General features: G+C 45.9%; 1 protein-coding gene across 1 annotated transcript in view; it reads right to left on the bottom strand.

Annotated features, from left to right (window-relative positions):
• LOC112235203 (glutamate receptor 3) overlaps positions 1-22,579 on the bottom strand; it is a 120,536-nt gene that overhangs the window by 45,948 nt on the left and 52,009 nt on the right. Inside the window, exon 3 of the mRNA XM_042326328.1 lies at positions 12,644-12,883. Within this exon, the coding sequence (XP_042182262.1) occupies positions 12,644-12,883 (240 nt within the window). The remainder of the gene's footprint in view (positions 1-12,643; positions 12,884-22,579) is intronic.

Genomic DNA, 22,579 nt, shown 5'->3' on the forward strand with positions numbered 1-22,579 from the left:
CCAGGGAGATATGTATACTGTAGCTAATAAAGTAATACTAAGTGTATGTTGTGTAGTAAGCTGTTAGTAGCCCATGTGCCTTGCCCTAATAATTTGACCCTTTCCCCTTCATAACTTAGCCTACTGTTCTGACTTGGTGGTGCAAATGTAACCTATAGCCTGTTTTAGAGAAATGTCATCATCGAATAATGTAAGAGATTTCGTTGTCTGCTTAAGTGCCCCCTTTATTTATCCTACGGTTCTGATTTGATTTACAGAGAGAACACTGTAAGAAAGGCCCATGTCCTGAATTCTGTCGCTGTACATTTCAAAAGTGGTGAACACATAGTTATATTAACTACATCCATCTTTAGCTCATTAGTGTCTTAAATCGAAAATACAGATTGCCTCTAATCCGCTTATCGCTCCCTTATGACATAATTTGTGCATCTCAATTATCAGTAGAAACCGCATTTTTCAACTTCTTCGGGATCGGTGTCCCTTCCACGGGACGATTGAGCTAACACAGGCTAATGCGATTTGCATGAGGTTGTAAGTAACAAGAACATTTCCCAGGACATAGACATATCTGATATTGGCAGAAAGCTTACATTCTTGATAAGCAAGTCAGCCATGTCAGCATTTTTTTTTAAAGCCAGTAAAATGAGCCTGAATTATCGGTGTCTCTGCCAGACAAGGCTCCTGTGACAGCCAGGTGTAGCGGTGGTTAGGATTCACTCCATGGTGCTGAAAAAAAAGCTCTGCTGAAGGGACAGCTTTATGTACACCCTAACAGTTTATGGGCACCATTTGTCACCATAATAGTGCAATTAATGTATTAGTGTTGTGTAGTGGCTTTTCTGGCACGTGTCCCCCAAACATATGGGTTTGCACCATCAAGCTAAAATTGCCACTGGTTGAATGAGGTAACTGTGATTTACAGAGTAGTGCATCCATTTAGCAGGCTACAGCTCTGGGTCAGGTAAGGAGACCGTAAGACGGGCTACATTTAGCAGGCTACAGCTCTGGGTCAGGTAAGGAGACAGTAAGATGGGCCACATTTAGCAGGCTACAGCTCTGGGTCAGGTAAGGAGACCGTAAGATGGGCTACATTTAGCAGGCTACAGCTCTGAGTCAGGTAAGGAGACAGTAAGATGAGCCACATTTAGCAGGCTACAGCTCTGGGTCAGGTAAGGAGACAGGTAGATGGGCTACATTTAGCAGGCTACAGCTCTGGGTCAGGTAAGGAGACCGTAAGATGGGCCACATTTAGCAGGCTACAGGCTCTGGGTCAGGTAAGGAGCCCGTAAGATGGGCCACATTTAGCAGGCTACAGCTCTGGGTCAGGTAAGGAGGCCATAAGATGGGCTACATTTAGCAGGCTACAGCTCTGGGTCAGGTAAGGAGACAGTAAGATGAGCCACATTTAGCAGGCTACAGCTCTGGGTCAGGTAAGGAGACAGGTAGATGGGCTACATTTAGCAGGCTACAGCTCTGGGTCAGGTAAGGAGACAGGTAGATGGGCTACATTTAGCAGGCTACAGCTCTGGGTCAGGTAAGGAGACCGTAAGATGGGCCACATTTAGCAGGCTACAGGCTCTGGGTCAGGTAAGGAGACAGGTAGATGGGCTACATTTAGCAGGCTACAGCTCTGGGTCAGGTAAGGAGACCGTAAGATGGGCCACATTTAGCAGGCTACAGGCTCTGGGTCAGGTAAGGAGCCCGTAAGATGGGCCACATTTAGCAGGCTACAGCTCTGGGTCAGGTAAGGAGGCCATAAGATGGGCCACATTTAGCAGGCTACAGCTCTGGGTCAGGTAAGGAGACAGTAAGATGGGCCACATTTAGCAGGCTACAGCTCTGGGTCAGGTAAGGAGGCAGTAAGATGGGCTACAGCTCTGGGTCAGGTAAGGAGGCAGTAAGATGGGCTACAGCTCCGGGTCAGGTAAGGAGGCAGTAAGATGGGCCATCGTTACCCCTGCTGCTTTAATATTGATTTATTTCTTCTCTCATTTAGAGGCTCCTTTGCATCCCAAATGGTACCTTGTTCCCCTTATAGTGCATTACTTTTGACCAGGATCCAAACACACAGGCAAACACCGTCCGTTCACTCTGTATTACCAGAGAGTGAGACATGTCTACCCGTATTACAAAGAATGAGACATGTCTGCCTGTATTACCTGAGAGTGAGACATATCTGCCCGTATTACCAGAGAGTGAGACATGTCTGCCCGTATTACCAGAGAGTGAGACATGTCTGCCCGTATTACCAGAGAGTGAGACATGTCTGCCCGTATTACCAGAGAGTGAGACATGTCTGCCCGTATTACCAGAGAGTGAGACATGTCTGCCTGTATTACCAGAGAGTGAGACATGTCTGCCCGTATTACCAGAGAGTGAGACATGTCTGCCCGTATTACCTGAGAGTGAGACATGTCTGCCTGTATTACCAGAGAGTGAGACATGTCTGCCTGTATTACCTGAGAGTGAGACATGTCTGCCTGTATTACCTGAGAGTGAGACATGTCTGCCCGTATTACCTGAGAGTGAGACATGTCTGCCTGTATTACCAGAGAGTGAGACATGTCTGCCTGTATTACCTGAGAGTGAGACATGTCTGCCTGTATTACCTGAGAGTGAGACATGTCTGCCTGTATTACCTGAGAGTGAGACATGTCTGCCTGTATTACCTGAGAGTGAGACATGTCTGCCCGTATTACCTGAGAGTGAGACATGTCTGCCTGTATTACCAGAGAGTGAGACATGTCTGCCCGTATTACCAGAGAGTGAGACATGTCTGCCTACCGTAATGTCTGTCAAACTAGACCTTTCATCCAGCTTCCATCCACCTGCTAATGCTCTCTTTCATCACACACAGGCACACACACACACACACACACACACACAGAGGCCTGGGCGCACACACACACGCACTCACTCATCTTTCATCATATCCTGTAACATTTCATCTGCTCTCAGGAAGCATGTCTCTGACAGAAGCATTTAGACTAAATGTTCCCTTCAATACATCAGAGGCTGAAGCAAACAGCAGAGTGGATGAGTGCCCTCTCAGGGTGAAAGCACAGCAGCACTAAAGCCTAAAAGCCATTTTAAGAAGTGCCAATAAGACAGGCCCTGCATTAGCCTGTCTTATTGGCCCTGCGTTAGCCTGTCTTATTGGGCCTGTGTTAGCCTATAAGACAGGCTAATGCAGGGCCAATAAGACAGGAAGATGCGTGTAATGTGATTGTAATTAATCTTATCTATTGACTGAATAAAAACCCTAGAAGAATGATTTGTTATTTTTTAGTTATTTCTGTATCATGAATGTGTGTGTGTTTGTCTTTAAATAATGTAATTCAGGGATTTCTGGATCTGAATCTGCAGGCAGTCAGACAGGAGAGATTTGGCAAAATGCTAATTTGCCCCAATTGTTGTTTTGTTGTATCTGCTTTTATTCAAGACTTGAGAGTTAAAAAGCAAAAACCACTTGCGACAGATTTAAATTGCAGCGAGGTTTTATTTGATGTTGCTAGGATTAGGCCAGTGACATGTCCTAGTTGATTTATTTGCTACATTGACAGACGGACTCCCGAGTGGCGCAGTGGTCTAAGGCACTGCGTCTCAGTGACAGAAGCTTCATTAAAGACACTGGTTCCAGGTTAGGGTTTGGCGGGGTAGGCTGTTATTGTGAATAAGAATTTGTTCTTTAACTGACTTGCCCAGTTCAATAAAAAGAGAAAATAAAAGACTGAGAACACAAAGGCTGCATGGCCACGCAGTCGTGGGTGAACATGGAGTACAGGAAAGCTGAGCTGTAGTCAATGAACAGCATTCTTACATATGTATTCCTTTTGTCCAGATGGGATAGTGTGCAGTGTGATGGGGGGTGTGCAGTGTGATGACGATTGTGTCATCTATGGACCTGTTGGGGCGGTATGCAAACTGAAGTGGGTCTAGGGTGGCCGGTAAGGTGGAGGTGAAAGGATCCTTGACTAGTCTCTCAAAGAACTTCATGATGACAGAAGTGAGTGCTACGGGGCGGTAGTCATTTAGTTCAGTTATCTTTGCCTTCTTGGGTACAGGAACAATGGTAGCCATCTTGAAGCCTGTGGGGACAACAGACTGGGATAGGGAGCAATTGAATATGTCCATAAACACACCAGCCAGCTGGTCTGTGCATGCTTTGAGGACGTGGCTAGAGATGCCATCTGGGTCAGCAGCCTTGTGAGGGTTAACACGTTTAAATGTTTTACTCATGTCATTTTACGGAGAAGGCGAGGGGGAGGGGCGCACTCCTTGTTAGCGGGCCGCAACGGTGCCACTGTATTATCCTCAAAGCGGGCAAAGACGTTGTTTAGTTTGTCTGGAAGCGTCGGTGCCTGTGACCTGGATTAATTTATTTTTGTAGTCCGTGATTTCCTGTAGACCCTGCCACATACGTCTTGTGTCTGAGCCGTTGAATTGCGACACCACCTTGTCCCTGTACCGGCATTCCACTTGTTTGATTGCATTGCGGTGGGAATGACTACACTGATTATATTCCCAGACCTCTTTCCATGGTTAAATGCGGTGGATCATGCTTTCAGTTTTGAGCGAATGCTGCCATCCATCATGGTTTCTGGTTATGGTAGGTTTTAATAGTCACAGTGGGTACAACATGTCCAACGCAATTCTTTATAAACGCGCTCACTGAGTCAGCGGATAGGTATCGGGTGAGCAGAAGGACTTGGGTTCTTGTATGTTATGATTACACCATGAGTCGTTAATCATAAATTATACACCTCCGCCCTTCCTTTTGCCAGAGAGGTGTTTATCTCTGTTGGCGGAATACATGGAGAAGCTCGGTGGCTGAACGATTCCAACAACATATCCCGAGAGAGCCATGTTTCCGTGTAACAGAGAACGTTACAATCTCTGATGTCTTTCTGGAAGGCAGCCCTTGCTCGATTTTCGTCTACCTTGTTGTCAAGAGACTGGACATGGGCTAGTAGTATACTCGGGAGCGGTGTGCGATACGCACGTCTATGGAGCCTGGCCAGGTGGCCGCTTCGTCTGCTCCTTCTGCAGCGTCGTTGCTTTGGATCGCCTATTGGAATTAGCTCCATTGTCCTGGGTGGTGGTCCAAACAGAGGATCCGCTTCGGGAAAGTCGTATTCCTGGTCGTAATGTTGGTAAATTGATGTTGCCCTTATCTCCAATAGTTCTTCCCTGCTGTATGTAATAAGACTTAAGATTTCATGGGGTAACAATGTAAGAAATAACACATAGAAAAACGAAATACTGCACAGTTTGCTAAGAACTCGAAGTGAGGCGACCATCTCTGTCGGCGCCATGGTTTGCCTTCCTCCAGTCTAATTTTATTAACACATTAACGATGCCTTCCCCCAGTCTGACTTCATTAACGATGCCTTCCCCCAGTCTGACTTCATTAACACATTAACGATGCCTTCCCCCAGTCTAACTTTATTTAACACATTAACGATGCCTTCCCCAGTCTGACTTTATTAACACATTAACAATGCCTTCCCCCAGTCTAATTTCATTAACACATTAACGATGCCTTCCCCCAGTCTAACTTTATTAACACATTAACGATGCCTTCCCCCAGTCTAACTTCATTAACACATTAACGATGCCTTCCCCAGTCTAACTTTATTAACACATTAACGATGCCTTCCCCAGTCTAACTTCATTAACACATTAACGATGCCTTCCCCCAGTCTAACTTTATTAACACATTAACAATGTCTTCCCCCAGTCCAACTTCATTAACACATTAACGATGCCTTCCTCCAGTCCAACTTCATTAACGATGCCTTCCCCCAGTCTAACTTTATTAACACATTAACGATGCCTTCCCCCAGTCTAACTTTATTAACATATTAACGATGCCTTCCTCCAGTCTGACTTTATTAACGATGCCTTCCCCCAATCTAACTTCATTAACGATGCCTTCCCCCAGTCTAACTTCATTAAAACAGTAACAATGTCTTCCTCTAGTCTGACTTTATTAAAACAGTAACGATGTCTTCCCCCAATCTATTAGAACCTTAACGATGCCTTTCTTCAGTAAAACAGTAACTATGTCTTCCCCCAGTCTGACTTCATTAACACATTAACGATGCCTTCCCCCAGTCTGACTTTATTAACACATTAACGATGCCTTCCCCCAGTCTAACTTCATTAACACATTAACGATGCCTTCCCCCAGTCTAACTTTATTAACGATGCCTTCCCCCAGTCCAACTTCATTAACGATGCCTTCCCCCAGTCTAACTTCATTAACGATGCCTTCCCCAGTCTGACTTTATTAACACATTAACGATGCCTTCCCCCAGTCTGACTTTATTAACGATGCCTTCCCCCAGTCTAACTTCATTAATGATGCCTTCCCCAGTCTAACTTCATTAATGATGCCTTCCCCCAGTCTAACTTCATTAACGATGCCTTCCCCCAGTCTGACTTTATTAACACATTAACGATGTCTTCCCCCAGTCTAACTTTATTTACACATTAACAAGGCCTTCCTCCAGTCCAACATTATTAAAACAGTAATGATGCCTTCCCCCAGAATAACTTTATTAAAACAGTAACAATGCCTTCCTCCAGTCTCTGCTCCTCTTCTTCCTATGTGGTTGAATTACCACGGGAGCTGGTCCATCTGATTACTTGGGTGTAAGGAGGGCATAGAGATGCTGCTTGACACACAGACATACACAAACACATAGAGATAGAGGATATATAGAGCTTGACAGACACATACACAAACACATAGAGAGAGAGGATATATAGAGCTTGACAGACACATACACAAACACATAGAGAGAGAGAGGATATATAGAGCTTGACAGACACATACACAAACACACAGAGAGAGAGGATATAGAGCTTGACAGACACATACACAAACACATACAGAGAGAGGATATATAGAGCTTGACAGACACATACACAAACACATAGAGAGAGAGAGGATATATAGAGCTTGACAGACACATACACAAACACACAGAGAGAGAGGGGATATATAGAGCTTGACAGACACATACACAAACACATACAGAGAGAGGATATAGAGCTTGACAGACACATACACAAACACATAGAGAGAGAGGATATAGAGCTTGACAGACACATACACAAACACATAGAGAGAGAGGATATAGAGCTTGACAGACACATACACAAACACACAGAGAGAGAGGATATAGAGCTTGACAGACACATACACAAACACATAGAGATAGAGGATATAGAGGATATAGAGCTTGACAGACACATACACAAACACATAGAGATAGAGGATATAGAGCTTGACAGACACATACACAAACACATAGAGAGAGAGAGAGGATATAGAGCTTGACAGACACATACACAAACACATAGAGAGAGAGGATATAGAGGGTATAGAGCTTGACAGACACAAACAAACACACAGTACTTGAGACAATGGTCTACCTGATGAGCCATTTATCAGAGTCCTGGATGGAGAGCATCAATTAAGCCCTTAAATTCTCTCTGGGGATAATGTCCCCACTATAATAAGGCATCGCCTTACACATACAACAGTATAGGGCTGTGTCTGTTTGGCATGCAGATGGGGAGGTACTCTTACACAGGTAAAGGCCAGAAAATCAATGGTGTTTTCTAAACTGGGCTGGCTCGCTCTGTCTGCCTGTCTGCCTGTCTGGCTGTCTGCCTGTCCGCCTGCCTGCCAGTCTGCCTGTCTGCCTGCCTGCCTGCCTGCCTGCCTGCCTGTCTGCCTGCCTGTCTGCCTGTCTGCCTGTCTGCCTGTCTGCCTGCCTGCCTGCCTGCCTGTCTGCCTGTCTGCCTGTCTGCCTGTCTAGAGGGAATAGACATGATGCTACTGTCAAGAGGGAATAGACATGATGCTACTGTCTAGAGGGAATAGACATGATGCTACTGTTAGAGGGAATAGACATGATGCTACTGTCTAGAGGGAATAGACATGATGTTACTGTCTAGAGGGAATAGACATGATGTTACTGTCTAGAGGGAATAGACATGATGCTACTGTCTAGAGGGGAATAGACATGATGCTACTGTCTAGAGGAGGGAATAGACATGATGCTACTGTCTAGAGGGAATAGACATGATGCTACTGTCTAGAGGGAATAGACATGATGCTACTGTCTAGAGGAGGGAATGGACATGATGCTACTGTCTAGAGGGAATACTGTCTAGAGGAATAGACATGATGCTACTGTCTAGAAGGAATAGACATTATGCTACTGTCTAGAGGGAATAGACATGATGCTACTGTCTAGAGGAATAGACATGATGCTACTGTCTAGAGGGAATAGACATGATGTTACTGTCTAGAGGGAATAGACATGATGCTACTGTCTAGAGGGAATAGACATGATGCTACTGTCTAGAGGGAATAGGATGAATAGACATGATGCTACTGTCTAGAGGGAATAGACATGATGCTACTGTCTAGAGGAATAGACATGATGCTACTGTCTGTCATGATGAGGAGGGAATAGACATGATGCTACTGTCTAGAGGGAATAGACATGATGCTACTGTCTAGAGGGAATAGACATGATGCTACTGTCTAGAGGGAATAGACATGATGCTACTGTCTAGAGGAATAGACATGATGCTACTGTCTAGAGGGAATAGACATGATGCTACTGTCTAGAGGGAATAGACATGATGCTACTGTCTAGAGGAGGGAATAGACATGATGCTACTGTCTAGAATAGACATGATGCTACTGTCTAGAGGGAATAGACATGATGCTACTGTCTAGAGGCTACTGTCTAGATAGACATGATGCTACTGTCTAGAGGGAATAGACATGATGCTACTGTCTAGAGGAGATGCTACTGAATAGACATGATGCTACTGTCTAGAGGGAATAGACATGATGTTACTGTCTAGAGGAGGGAATAGACATGATGCTACTGTCTAGAGGGAATAGACATGATGCTACTGTCTAGAGGAGGGAATAGACATGATGCTACTGTCTAGAGGGAATAGACATGATGCTACTGTCTAGAGGGAATAGACATGATGCTACTGTCTAGAGGGAATAGACATGATGCTACTGTCTAGAGGGAATAGACATGATGCTACTGTCTAGAGGAGGGAATAGACATGATGCTACTGTCTAGAGGAGGGAATAGACATGATGCTACTGTCTAGAGGGAATAGACATGATGCTACTGTCTAGAGGGAATAGACATGATGCTACTGTCTAGAGGGAATAGACATGATGCTACTGTCTAGAGGGAATAGACATGATGCTACTGTCTAGAGGGAATAGACATGATGCTACTGTCTAGAGGGAATAGACATGATGCTACTGTCTAGAGGGAATAGACATGATGCTACTGTCTAGAGGAGGGAATAGACATGATGCTACTGTCTAGAGGGAATAGACATGATGCTACTGTCTAGAGGAGGGAATAGACATGATGCTACTGTCTAGAGGAGGAATAGACATGATGCTACTGTCTAGAGGAGGGAATAGACATGATGCTACTGTCTAGAGGGAGGGAATAGACATGATGCTACTGTCTAGAGGCTACTGAATAGACATGATGCTACTGTCTAGAGGGAATAGACATGATGCTACTGTCTAGAGGGAATAGACATGATGCTACTGTCTAGAGGGAATAGACATGATGCTACTGTCTAGAGGAATAGACATGATGCTACTGTCTAGAGGAGGAATAGACATGATGCTACTGTCTAGAATAGGATGCTACTGTCTAGAAATAGACATGATGCTACTGTCTAGAGGAGGAATAGACATGATGCTACTGTCTAGAGGAGGAATAGACATGATGCTACTGTCTAGAGGAATAGACATGATGCTACTGTCTAGAGGAGGGAATAGACATGATGCTACTGTCTAGAGGGAATAGACATGATGCTACTGTCTAGAGGAATAGACATGATGCTACTGTCTAGAGGAGGGAATAGACATGATGCTACTGTCTAGAGGGAATAGACATGATGCTACTGTCTAGAGGGAATAGACATGATGCTACTGTCTAGAGGGAATAGACATGATGCTACTGTCTAGAGGAGGGAATAGACATGATGCTACTGTCTAGAGGAGGGAATAGACATGATGCTACTGTCTAGAGGAGGGAATAGACATGATGCTACTGTCTAGAGGAGGGAATAGACATGATGCTACTGTCTAGAGGGAATAGACATGATGCTACTGTCTAGAGGGAATAGACATGATGCTACTGTCTAGAGGAGGGAATAGACATGATGCTACTGTCTAGAGGAGGGAATAGACATGATGCTACTGTCTAGAGGGAATAGACATGATGCTACTGTCTAGAGGAGGGAATAGACATGATGCTACTGTCTAGAGGAGGGAATAGACATGATGCTACTGTCTAGAGGGAATAGACATGATGCTACTGTCTAGAGGGAATAGACATGATGCTACTGTCTAGAGGAGGGAATAGACATGATGCTACTGTCTAGAGGAGGGAATAGACATGATGCTACTGTCTAGAGGGAATAGACATGATGCTACTGTCTAGAGGGAATAGACATGATGCTACTGTCTAGAGGGCTACTGTCTAGAATAGACATGATGCTACTGTCTAGAGGGAATAGACATGATGCTACTGTCTAGAGGGAATAGACATGATGCTACTGTCTAGAGGAGGGAATAGACATGATGCTACTGTCTAGAGGAGGGAATAGACATGATGCTACTGTCTAGGAGGGAATAGACATGATGCTACTGTCTAGAGGAGGAATAGACATGATGCTACTGTCTAGAGGGAATAGACATGATGCTACTGTCTAGAGGAGGGAATAGACATGATGCTACTGTCTAGAGGAGGAATAGACATGATGCTACTGTCTAGAGGGAATAGACATGATGCTACTGTCTAGAGGAGGGAATAGACATGATGCTACTGTCTAGAGGGGATAGAATGATGCTACTGTCAGAGGGAATAGACATGATGCTACTGTCTAGAGGAGGGAATAGACATGATGCTACTGTCTAGAGGGAATAGACATGATGCTACTGTGTAGAGGAGGGAATAGACATGATGCTACTGTCTAGCGGAGGGAATAGACATGATGCTACTGTCTAGAGGAGGGAATAGACATGATGCTACTGTCTAGCGGAGGGAATAGACATGATGCTACTGTCTAGAGGGAATAGACATGATGCTACTGTCTAGAGGAGGGAATAGACATGATGCTACTGTCTAGAGGAGGGAATAGACATGATGCTACTGTCTAGAGGGGAATAGACATGATGCTACTGCCTAGAGGGAATAGACATGATGCTACTGTCTAGAGGAATAGACATGATGCTACTGTCTAGAGGGAATAGACATGATGCTACTGTCTAGAGGAGGGAATAGACATGATGCTACTGTCTAGAGGAGGGAATAGACATGATGCTACTGTCTAGAGGAGGGAATAGACATGATGCTACTGTCTAGAGGGGGAATAGACATGATGCTACTGTCTAGAGGGGAATAGACATGATGCTACTGTCTAGAGGAATAATAGATGCATGATGCATGATGCTACTGTCTAGAGGGAATAGACATGATGCTACTGTCTAGAGGAATAGACATGATGCTACTGTCTAGAGGAGGGAATAGACATGATGCTACTGTCTAGAGGGAATAGACATGATGCTACTGTCTAGAGGGAATAGACATGATGCTACTGTCTAGAGGAATAGACATGATGCTACTGTCTAGAGGGAATAGACATGATGCTACTATCTAGAGGAGGGAATAGACATGATGCTACTGTCTAGAGGGAATAGACATGATTACTACCAATGACATACTGCATCCAAAGATTACTACCAATGACATACTGCATCCAAAGATTACTACCAAGACATACTGCATCCAAATATTACTACCAATGACAAACTGCATCCAAAGATTACTACCAATGACATACTGCATCCAAAGATTACTACCAAGACATACTGCATCCAAAGATTACTACCAAGACATACTGCATCCAAATATTACTACCAATGACATACTGCATCCAAATATTACTACCAATGACATACTGCATCCAAAGATTACTACCAAGACATACTGCATCCAAAGCTCAGTTACAACAACATACATTTCTTCCATTTATAAAGAAGATGGAGTTTGTGAATGGCCTGTAGATTACAATACACAGTGCTTATAGAATGTCACCCACTTCCTTGTTTCAAGTAGGTAATGTTCCAGCACACTAGATCATGTACAGTATACTTTGTCGTTTTGGCCATGAATATTATCAACGTTGACAATGTCAACTGTTTCAAGGGCATCCCTAAGAGTCAATACTTAAACCCTCAACCAAACCATGTCAAAGTCTATGGTAGACCCAGCCTGTCAAACCTTACCTACCACAGTCTGTATTGTATGTTAAATTACGTAACAATATCTACTATTATCAATGATATTGCAGTCAAAAACTACTTCAAGAGCACCTACCTCTGTCTGTGTGTTTACCTCACACCCTGAACTATATCAAGGCCTGTGATGGCACCTACCTCTGTCTGTGTGTTTACCTCACACCCTGAACTATATCAAGGCCTGTGATGGCACCTACCTCTGTCTGTGTGTTTACCTCACACCCTGAACTATATCAAGGCCTGTGATGGCATGGCACCTACCTCTGTCAGTGTCGTAGAGGTAGACAAACTTTTGCCACTTGTAGTGTGACAGCAGGCTGAGGACGGCCCCACGCAGTGCAGGTCTCATCTGGATGACAAACTGCACCTCGTTGTCGGTGGGGTAACTGGGCGTGACGAAGGAGGTGTGTAGCGCACCACAGAATGACGTCAGGGTGTTCATGGACTTTTTATCGTAGAAGCCGAAGATGGCATAGACCCCTCGGGAGAACTGAGAGCAGACTGGAGAGAGAGGGAGAGAGGGAGGGAGGGAGGGGGGCGTTAGGATGCTTAAGAGAGACAACAAGATCAGACACACACCCACACAAATGTCAAGTGTTTGAAAACGCAAACATCTTCGGTAGCTACACTGTAGAAAATCTATAACAGCCAATTTGTGGAATGAGATCTTGCAGTTAGACCAGCATTGCTCTTCATCAGTAAGACCAGCATTACTCTTCATCAGTCAGCCTATCTGCATTGGATGACATTTATTCAGCTGGGGAAAACACTTGCATTTATTTGTAGATCTGTCATGTTCTCTGGTGAGACCTCAGAATCTGGCAGCAATAAAGACACCGACAATGTCGTAAATGGCACACTATTTAAAGTGCACTACTTTTGACCAGGTCTCATAGGGCTCTGTCAAAACTAGTGCACTACAAAGGAAGAGCGAAACACACATTTTAGTCAAGAACAGACCAGGGACTTTTGCAACTATTCTATTGGTTCCATTGCGCCAGGCAAGCTCAATCAAACCCAGATCAAGCATTTGAAATAATGTCAGATACTATTTGGTGAAGGTTTGGTGAAGGAACATGTGGCTGATGGTGTGGCTAACCTAATGTAGCATGCATAGAAACACACATCGGCTGAGTCCCCACTTCTGTTTATCAGGGGAAACAGAAGTCAGGTTAATAATACTGTATCCCTGAAAACAAGAAACATTCGGATTTCATTCATAACACGCTACAACTGTGTCATACACTTGAAAGAGATAGGCTTTCCATGTGTTCCAATTGGGAAATCAAGCTTTCTGATTGGCTAATAAAGTGCTCTGAACGTCTCCAAGCCTCTGGAATGATACAGATGGCTGAGCAGTGGAAACATCCAATCATTCTCCTGTTTTAATAGCATGTTGAACATTGGGGGTGTTAGAATGCAACAGCTAGAATGTACAACACTGTAGTGGAGCAGGTCCACATTCTCATCGACGGGGCTGTAGTGGAGCAGGTCCCCATTCTCATCGACTGTAGTGGAGCAGGTCCCCATTCTCATCGACTGTAGTGGAGCCCCCATTCTCATCGACAGGGCTCCCCATAGTGGAACAGGTCCCCATTCTCATCGACGGGGCTGTAACAGGTCCACATTCTCATCGACTGTAGTGGAGCAGGTCCCCATTCTCATCGACAGGGCTATAGGGAACAGGTCCACATTCTCATCGACAGGGCTATAGTGGAACAGGTCCACATTCTCATCGACAGGGCTATAGTGGAACAGGTCCACATTCTCATCGACGGGGCTGTGGTGGAACAGGTCCCCATTCTCATCGACGGGGCTATAGTGGAACAGGTCCCCATTCTCATCGACAGGGCTATAGTGGAACAGGTCCACATTCTCATCGACAGGGCTATAGTGGAACAGGTCCACATTCTCATCGACAGGGCTGTAGTGGAACAGGTCCCCATTCTCATCGACAGGGCTATAGTGGAACAGGTCCACATTCTCATCGACAGGGCTATAGTGGAACAGGTCCACATTCTCATCGACAGGGCTATAGTGGAACAGGTCCACATTCTCATCGACGGGGCTGTGGTGGAACAGGTCCACATTCTCATCGACGGGGCTATAGTGGAACAGGTCCACATTCTCATCGACGGGGCTGTGGTGGAACAGGTCCACATTCTCATCGACAGGGCTATAGTGGAACAGGTCCCCATTCTCATCGACGGGGCTGTGGTGGAACAGGTCCCCATTCTCATCGACTGTAGTGGAGCAGGTCCCCATTCTCATCGACTGTAGTGGAGCAGGTCCCCATTCTCATCGACTGTAGTGGAGCAGGTCCCCATTCTCATCGACTGTAGTGGAGCAGGTCCCCATTCTCATCGACTGTAGTGGAGCAGGTCCCCATTCTCATCGACTGTAGTGGAGCAGGTCCCCATTCTCATCGACGGGGCTGTGGTGGAGCAGGTCCCCATTCTCATCGACGGGTCAGTAGTGGAGCAGGTCCCCATTCTCAAACTGTTCCAATACAGTCGATGAGAGCTTCAAGTTCCTTAACTTCCACATTTCCAACAAACTATCATGGTCCAAACACACCAAGACAGTCGTGAAGAGGACACGACTAAACCTATTCCACCTCAGGAGACTGAAAAGTTTTGGCATGGGTCCCCAGATCCTTCAAAGAATTTACAGCTGCAACATTGAGAGCATCTGGTTGCATCACTGCCTGGTATGGCACCTGCTCGGCCTCGGACCGCAAGGCACTACAGAGGGTAGTGCGTATGGCCCAGTACATCACTGGGGCCAAGTTTCCTGACATCCAGGACCTCTATACCAGGCGGTGTGAGAGGAAGGCCCTAAAAATTGTCAGAGACTCCATCCACCTTAGTCATAGACTGTTCTCTTTGCTACCGCACGGCAAGCGGTACCGGAGCGCCAAGTCTAGGTCCAAGAGAATTCTAAACAGCTTCTACCCTCAAGCCACAAGACAACTGAACATTCAATCAAATGGCTACCTGGACTATTTGCATTGCCCCCCTCCCCTCTTTTACGCTGCTGCTATGACCTCAATTACCTCATCTAACCAGTGCCCCCGCACATGGACTCTGTACCGTAACACCCTGTATATAGTCTCCACATTGGCTCTGCACCAGTACTCCCTGTATATAGTCTCCACATTGGCTCTGTACCAGTACTCCTGTATATAGTCTCCACATTGACTCTGTACCAGTACTCCCTGTATATAGTCTCCACATTGGCTCTGTACCAGTACTCCCTGTATACAGTCTCCACATTGAGTCTGTACCGTAACACCCTGTATATAGTCTCCACATTGGCTCTGTAACAGTACACCCTGTATATAGTCTCCACATTGACTCTGTACCAGTACTCCCTGTATATAGCCTCCACATCGACTCTGTACCAGTACTCCCTGTATACAGTCTCCACATTGACTCTGTACCAGTACTCCCTGTATATAGTCTCCACATTGACTCTGTACCAACATATAGTCCCTGTATATAGTCTCCACATTGACTCTGTACCAGTACTCCCTGTATATAGTCTCCACATTGACTCTGTACCAGTACTCCTGTATATAGTCTCCTCATTGACTCTGTACCAGTACTCCCTGTATATAGTCTCCACATTGACTCTGTACCAGTACCCCTGTATATAGTCTCCACATTGACTCTGTACCAGTACTCCCTGTATATAGTCTCCACATTGACTTGAGTACTCCTGTACCAGTACCAGTACCCTGTATATAGTCTGTACCAGTACATTGACTTGACTCTGTACCAGTACTCCCTGTATATAGTCTCCACATTGACTCTGTACCAGTACTCCCTGTATATAGTCTCCACATGTACCAGACTCTGTACCCACATTGACTCTGTACCAGTCCCTGTATATAGTCTCCACATTGACTCTGTACCAGTACTCCCTGTATATAGTCTCCACATTGACTCTGTACCAGTACTCCCTGTATATAGCCTCCACATTGACTCTGTACCAGTACTCCCTGTATATAGTCTCCACATTGACTCTGTACCAGTACTCCCTGTATATAGTCTCCACATTGACTCTGTACCAGTACTCCTTGTATATAGCCTCCACATTGACTCTGTACCAGTACTCCTTGTATATAGCCTCCACATTGACTCTGTACCAGTACTCCCTGTATATATAGCCTCGCTATTATTGTTTTTTGATGCTGCTCTTTAATTATTTGTCACTTTTTTATCTTGGGGGAGGGATATGTTTCTTAAAACTGCATTGTGGGTTAAGTAAGCATTTCAGGTACCTGTTGTATTCGGCGCATGTGACAAATAAAATTTGATTTGATAATGCCTGAAGAAAATCTGAAGAGGCACAAAGTACGTGAGAATGGTATTTTCCTGCAAATCTAAAGCCAAAATCAGTATGCATAATTCTAGGTAAAAATATGTTCATTTTTCTACAGATCTAAGCAAACATCTTGAGAGACTAAATATGCCTCCCTTCATCTCTGCTGAACTGTGTAAAAGATTGAAATCAATGGGAGTCTTTATTCAGTGCATTTAGTAATTGCTTGCTTTTCTAAAGTCTACCAACCTTACCAGCAGGAATGCCAGCTAAGATAGTTAGACAAGCTAGCTACTATAAGAGAGCATCCATTGAGAGCACCATTGAGAGCACCATTGAGAGCACCATTGAGAGCACCATTGAGAACATTCAGTGAGAGCACCATTGAGAACATTCAGTGAGAGCACCATTGAGAGCACCATTGAGAGCATCCTGTCTGCTTTATCACTGCCTGATATGGCAACTGCACCGCCCACAACCACAAGGCTCTCCAGAGGGTGATGCGGTCAGCCCAACGCATCACCAGGGGGCACACTGCTTGCCCTCCAGGACTTATACAGCACCCTGTATCATAGGAAGGCCAAGAAGATCATCAAGGACCTCAGCCACCCGAGTCACGACCTGTTCACCCCGCTACCATCTGGAAGGCAGACAGACAGTACAGGAGCATCAAAGCTGGGACCGAGGGACTGAAAAACTGCTTCTCTCACCAGGCCATTAGACTGTTATATAGTCACCACTAGCCATCCTCCGCCAGTCCTGCCCTAGACATAGTCACTGTAACTAGCCGGCGACAACCCTGTACTCAACTATGCAACTTAGAGACTGCTGCCTTATGTACATAGTCATTGAACACGGGTCTCTTTAATAATGTTTACATACTGTTTTACCGACTTCATGTGTACACTGAGTATACAAAACATTTATTCCTAATATTGACCACACACACACAGTCTTGTGCAGCTAACATTATGTGGGGATATAAGATTCAGTCCCATTCAAAATCCTATTTTCCCTAACCCTAAACCAAACCCTAACCCATACCCTTCCCCTAACCTTAATCCAAAAAGCTGAACTTAACCCTAACCCTAAACCAAACCCTAACCCATACCCTTCCCTAACCTTAATCCAAAAAGCTAAACTTAACCCTAAACCTAACCCTAACCCATGCTCTTAACCTAACCTAACCTTAACCCAAAAACCTAAACTTAACCCTAGCTCCTATTCCCTAACTCCTAACCCTAACCTAATTATAACCTTAACCCTAAACCCCTTAGAAATAGCATGTGACCTTGTGGGGACCAACAAAATGTCCCCAGCCAGTCAAATGTGTTTACTATACCCCTAGTTAAGTCTGTCCTGAAACCCTAGTTAACAGTCTGTCCTGAAACCCTAGTTAACAGTCTGTCCTGTAAACTGGCCTGAAACCCTAGTTAACAGTCTGTCCTGTGAACTGGCCTGAAACCCTAGTTAACAGTCTGTCCTGTGAACTGGCCTGAATCTGTCCTCTAGTTAACAGTCTGTCCTGTGAACTGGCCTGAAACCCTAGTTAACAGTCTGTCCTGTAAACTGGCCTGAAACTCTAGTTAACAGTCTGTCCTGTAAACTGGCCTGAAACTCTAGTTAACAGTCTGTCCTGTAAACTGGCCTGAAACTCTAGTTAACAGTCTGTCCTGTAAACTGGGCTGAAACCCTAGTTAACAGTCTGTCCTGTAAACTGGCCTGAAACTCTAGTTAACAGTCTGTCCTGTAAACTGGGCTGAAACCCTAGTTAACAGTCTGTCCTGTAAGGTCACTCACTAGCTAGGCTGATGTTTCCTAAAGAACCCTCTCCATCCATCCAAGTATTTGGGTGTCCATGTTCTCTCATGGTCTCATAACCAGAAGTTGCGTCCCAAATTGTACACTTTTCCATATATAATGCACTACTTTCTGACGAGAGTCTTACGGACCTTTGTCAAAAGGTAGTGCACTTTTTATGGAATAGTGTGCCATTTGGAATGCACAGAGTCCTCTGTTGCCGTGGAAGGACGGAAGAGGCCTCTGTTGCCGTGGAAAGACGGAAGAGGCCTCTGTGTGCTGATGTAAATGTCACTGTTGATTATATCTCTTTACTGGTTCTCCTCTCGCTCTCTGTTTGCCCCCATGTCTCTCTCTCTGTCCTGACTACGTTCCCTGCCTGTTTTTTTCTTCCCCCAGTCCCATTGCCCTCCGCTCCCCCCTTCTCTCTCCCTCCCTTCTCCCTAACCCCTCCGCTCCCCCCTTTCAATTCAATTCAATTCAATTCAAGGGCTTTATTGGCATGGGAAACATGTGTTAACATTGCCAAAGCAAGTGAGGTAGATAATATATAAAGTGAATATATAAAGTGAAATAAACAATAACAATTAACAATAAACATTACATATACAGAAGTTTCAAAACAATAAAGACATTACAAATGTCATATTATATATATATATATACAGTGTTTTAACAATGTACAAATGGTAAAGGACACAAGATAAAATATATAAGCATAAATATGGGTTGTATTTACAATGGTGTGTGTTCTTCACTGGTTGCCCTTTTCTCATGGCAACAGGTCACAAATCTTGCTGCTGTGATGGCACACTGTGGAATTTCACCTTTCTCTCCCTCCCTTCTCCCTCCCCTCCGCTCCCCCTTCTCTCCCTCCCTTCTCCCTCCCCCCCCCCTCCGCTCCCCCTTTCTCTCCCTCCCTTCTCCCTCACCCTCAACTCCCCCATTTCTCTCCCTCCCTTCTCCCTCCCCTCCGCTCCCCCTTTCTCTCCCTCCCTTCTCGCCCTCCCCTCCGCCTCCCCCATTTCTCTCCCTCCCTTCCCTCTCCCCCTCCGCTCCCCCATTTCTCTCTCCCTCCTCCCTCCCCTCCGCTCCCCCTTTCTCTCCCTCCCTCTCCCTCCCCCTCCGCTCCCCCTTCTCTCCCTCCCTTCTCCCTCCCCTCCGCTCCCCCCCTCTCTCTCCCTCCCTTCTCCCTCCCCTCTGCTCCCCCTTTCTCTCCCTCCCTTCTCCCTCCCCTCTGCTCCCCCTCCCTTCTCTCCCTCCCTTCTCCCTCCCCCTGCTCCCTTCTCCCTCCCCCTCCCCTCCCTTTCTCTCCCTCCCTTCTCCCTCCCCTCCGCTCCCCCATTTCTCTCCCTCCCCTCCGCTCCCCATTTCTCTCCCTCCCTTCTCCCTATATTTCTCTCTCCATCTCTCTGTTCTTCCAGACCTAAATCAGACTTGTCCCCTTTAAAGCCAGCGAAATGCTGACGCGCGCACACACACACACACACACACACACACACACACACACACACACACACACACACACACACGCACACACACACACACACATGGGTAGATAGCACATAAGTGCTTGGGGGATTGAATTGGCTCATGCCATTTAGAGCTGTGAAGCGCTTCAAACCATTTTACTCAAATGCCAGCCCCTAAACTTCACCAAGATGATGGCCATGACACTTAAAGAGATGAGATGAGATGACTTCATGCTGCCAGTCTGGGTGAATTAAGATCGTCATAACTTGTTTAGGCCTTCATGCCGTGAAATTTACAATGATAAAAGTCATCAAGATACTATTGACAAAAGGAAGACGGACCGATCTATTCATCTCATCTACAGAAAAGGAGTCTATTTCCAGATTTACACATGAACAACCAACATATAATATGCATACAAAATGAATATTGTAACGGAACGATCATTGCCTGAGGAGGTTTTCTGCTGAATAACTCCTCATCAGACATGGTTGAAGGAAAAGGTACCGCCAGTCTCTGTGTGTATGTGTCTGTGTGCGGGTGTGCGTATAGACTGTGGCGCACTGCACTACTGACAAAGCACCTTCTAATAAATCCCAGCCTGTGTGTGACTGGAAGTGTGTGTTTGACTGAAGTGTGTTTAATGTGATGGATGAGTGGTGGGTAGCTGGGAACAAGCCTCTACTGCAACTATAACCACTCTGTAGCTGGGGACAATCCTCTACTGCAACTATAACCACTCTGTAACTCGACAATCCTCTACTACCCCTATACCTCCTCTGTAACTCAGACAACCCTCTACTGCCCCTATACCTCCTCTGTAGACGGGGACAACCCTCTACTGCCCCTATACCTCCTCTGTAGACGGGGACAACCCCTCTACTGCCCCTATACCTCCTCTGTAGACAGGGACAATCCTCTACTGCTCCTATACCTCCTCTGTAGCCAGGGACAACCCTCTACTGCCCCTATATCTCCTCTGTAGACAGGGACAATCCTCTACTGCCCCTATATCTCCTCTGTAGACAGGGACAATCCTCTACTGCTCCTATACCTCCTCTGTAGCCAGGGACAATCCTCTACTGCTCCTATACCTCCTCTGTAGCCGGGGACAATCCTCTACTGCCCCTATACCTCCTCTGTAGCCGGGGACAATCCTCTACTGCTATACCTATACCTCTTCTGTAGCCGGGGACAATCCTCTACTGCCTCCTATACCTCCTCTGTAACTCGGGGACAATCCTCTACTGGTCCTATACCTCCTCTGTAGACAGGGACAATCCTCTACTGCTCTCTATACCTCTTCTGTAGCCAGGGACAATCCTCTACTGCCTCTATACCTCCTCTGTAACTCGGGACAATCCTCTACTGGTCCTATACCTCCTCTGTAGACAGGGACAATCCTCTACTGCTCCTATACCTCTTCTGTAGCCGGGGACAATCCCTGTATACCTCCTCTGTAGCCGGGGACAATCCTCTACTGCCTCTAAACCTCCTCTGTAGCTGGGGACAATCCTCCTGCCTCTAAACCTCCTCTGTAGCTGGGGACAATCCTCTACTGCCTCTAAACCTCCTCTGTAGCTGGGGACAATCCTCTACTGCTCTATACCTCCTCTGTAGCTGGGGACAATCCTCTACTGCCCTATACCTCCTCTGTAGCTGGGGACAATCCTCTACTGCCTCTAAACCTCCTCTCAGGGAGATATGGTCCTCCTTGCCTGTGTCATAAATGGCACCCTATTCTATTTCCAGTGCACTGTGTCTATCTGGTAATATACACTGCATCCCTCTCATCTGACTCTCCTATTGGCCTTATGTCATCCTTTCTACTCCTCTCTCTGTTCTCCTCTCATTCTCTGTCCTCTTATTTCACCTCTCTACGTTCTGCATCATCCTCCTCTTCTCTTCTTTCTCGCCTCCTCTCAAGGGGGCTGAGCTCTATACGCCTCCTCCCCTACCTTCTTCTTCTTTACCCCTGGCTCTTCCATCCTCTCTTTCTCATCCCTCCTCCCCTACCTTCTTCTTCTTCACTCCTGGCTCTTCCCTCCTCTTTCACATTCTTCCTCCCTTATCTTCTTCTTCGTACCCCTGGCTCTTCCATCCTCCCTCTCCCATCCCTCCTCCCCTACCTTGTTCTTCTTTACCCTGGCTTTTCCATCCCTCCCTCTCCATCCCTCCTCCCCTACCTTCTTCTTCTTTACCCATGGCTCTTCAATCCTCTCTCCCATCCCTCCTCCCCTACCTTCTTCTTCTTTACCCCTGGCTCTTCCATCCTCTCTCTCCTATCCCTCCTCCCCTACCTTCTTCCGTACCCTAGGCTCTTCCCTCCTCTCTCTCCCATCCCTCCTCCCTCCTTCACTCACTCTTCTCGGCTGTGCAGGACATTCCACCATGATTACACTGGCACTTAGTCCAGAGAGTGCCCAATGAACTGTGTGTGTGTGGTGTGCGTAAATGTGTGTGTGTGTGTGTGTGTGTGTGGCCAATGAACTGTCCCATAGGTACTCAATAGACCTCCACTCATTTCTTTTCCCTTGCTGCTTCCCTCCCTAAGAGATATCTTACCTGCCTGCCTAGTAAAGTCAATGTGCTCTGGGC

Source organism: Oncorhynchus tshawytscha, linkage group LG08 (assembly GCF_018296145.1).
Source record: "Oncorhynchus tshawytscha isolate Ot180627B linkage group LG08, Otsh_v2.0, whole genome shotgun sequence".
Taxonomy (NCBI): Eukaryota; Metazoa; Chordata; class Actinopteri; order Salmoniformes; family Salmonidae; genus Oncorhynchus; species Oncorhynchus tshawytscha.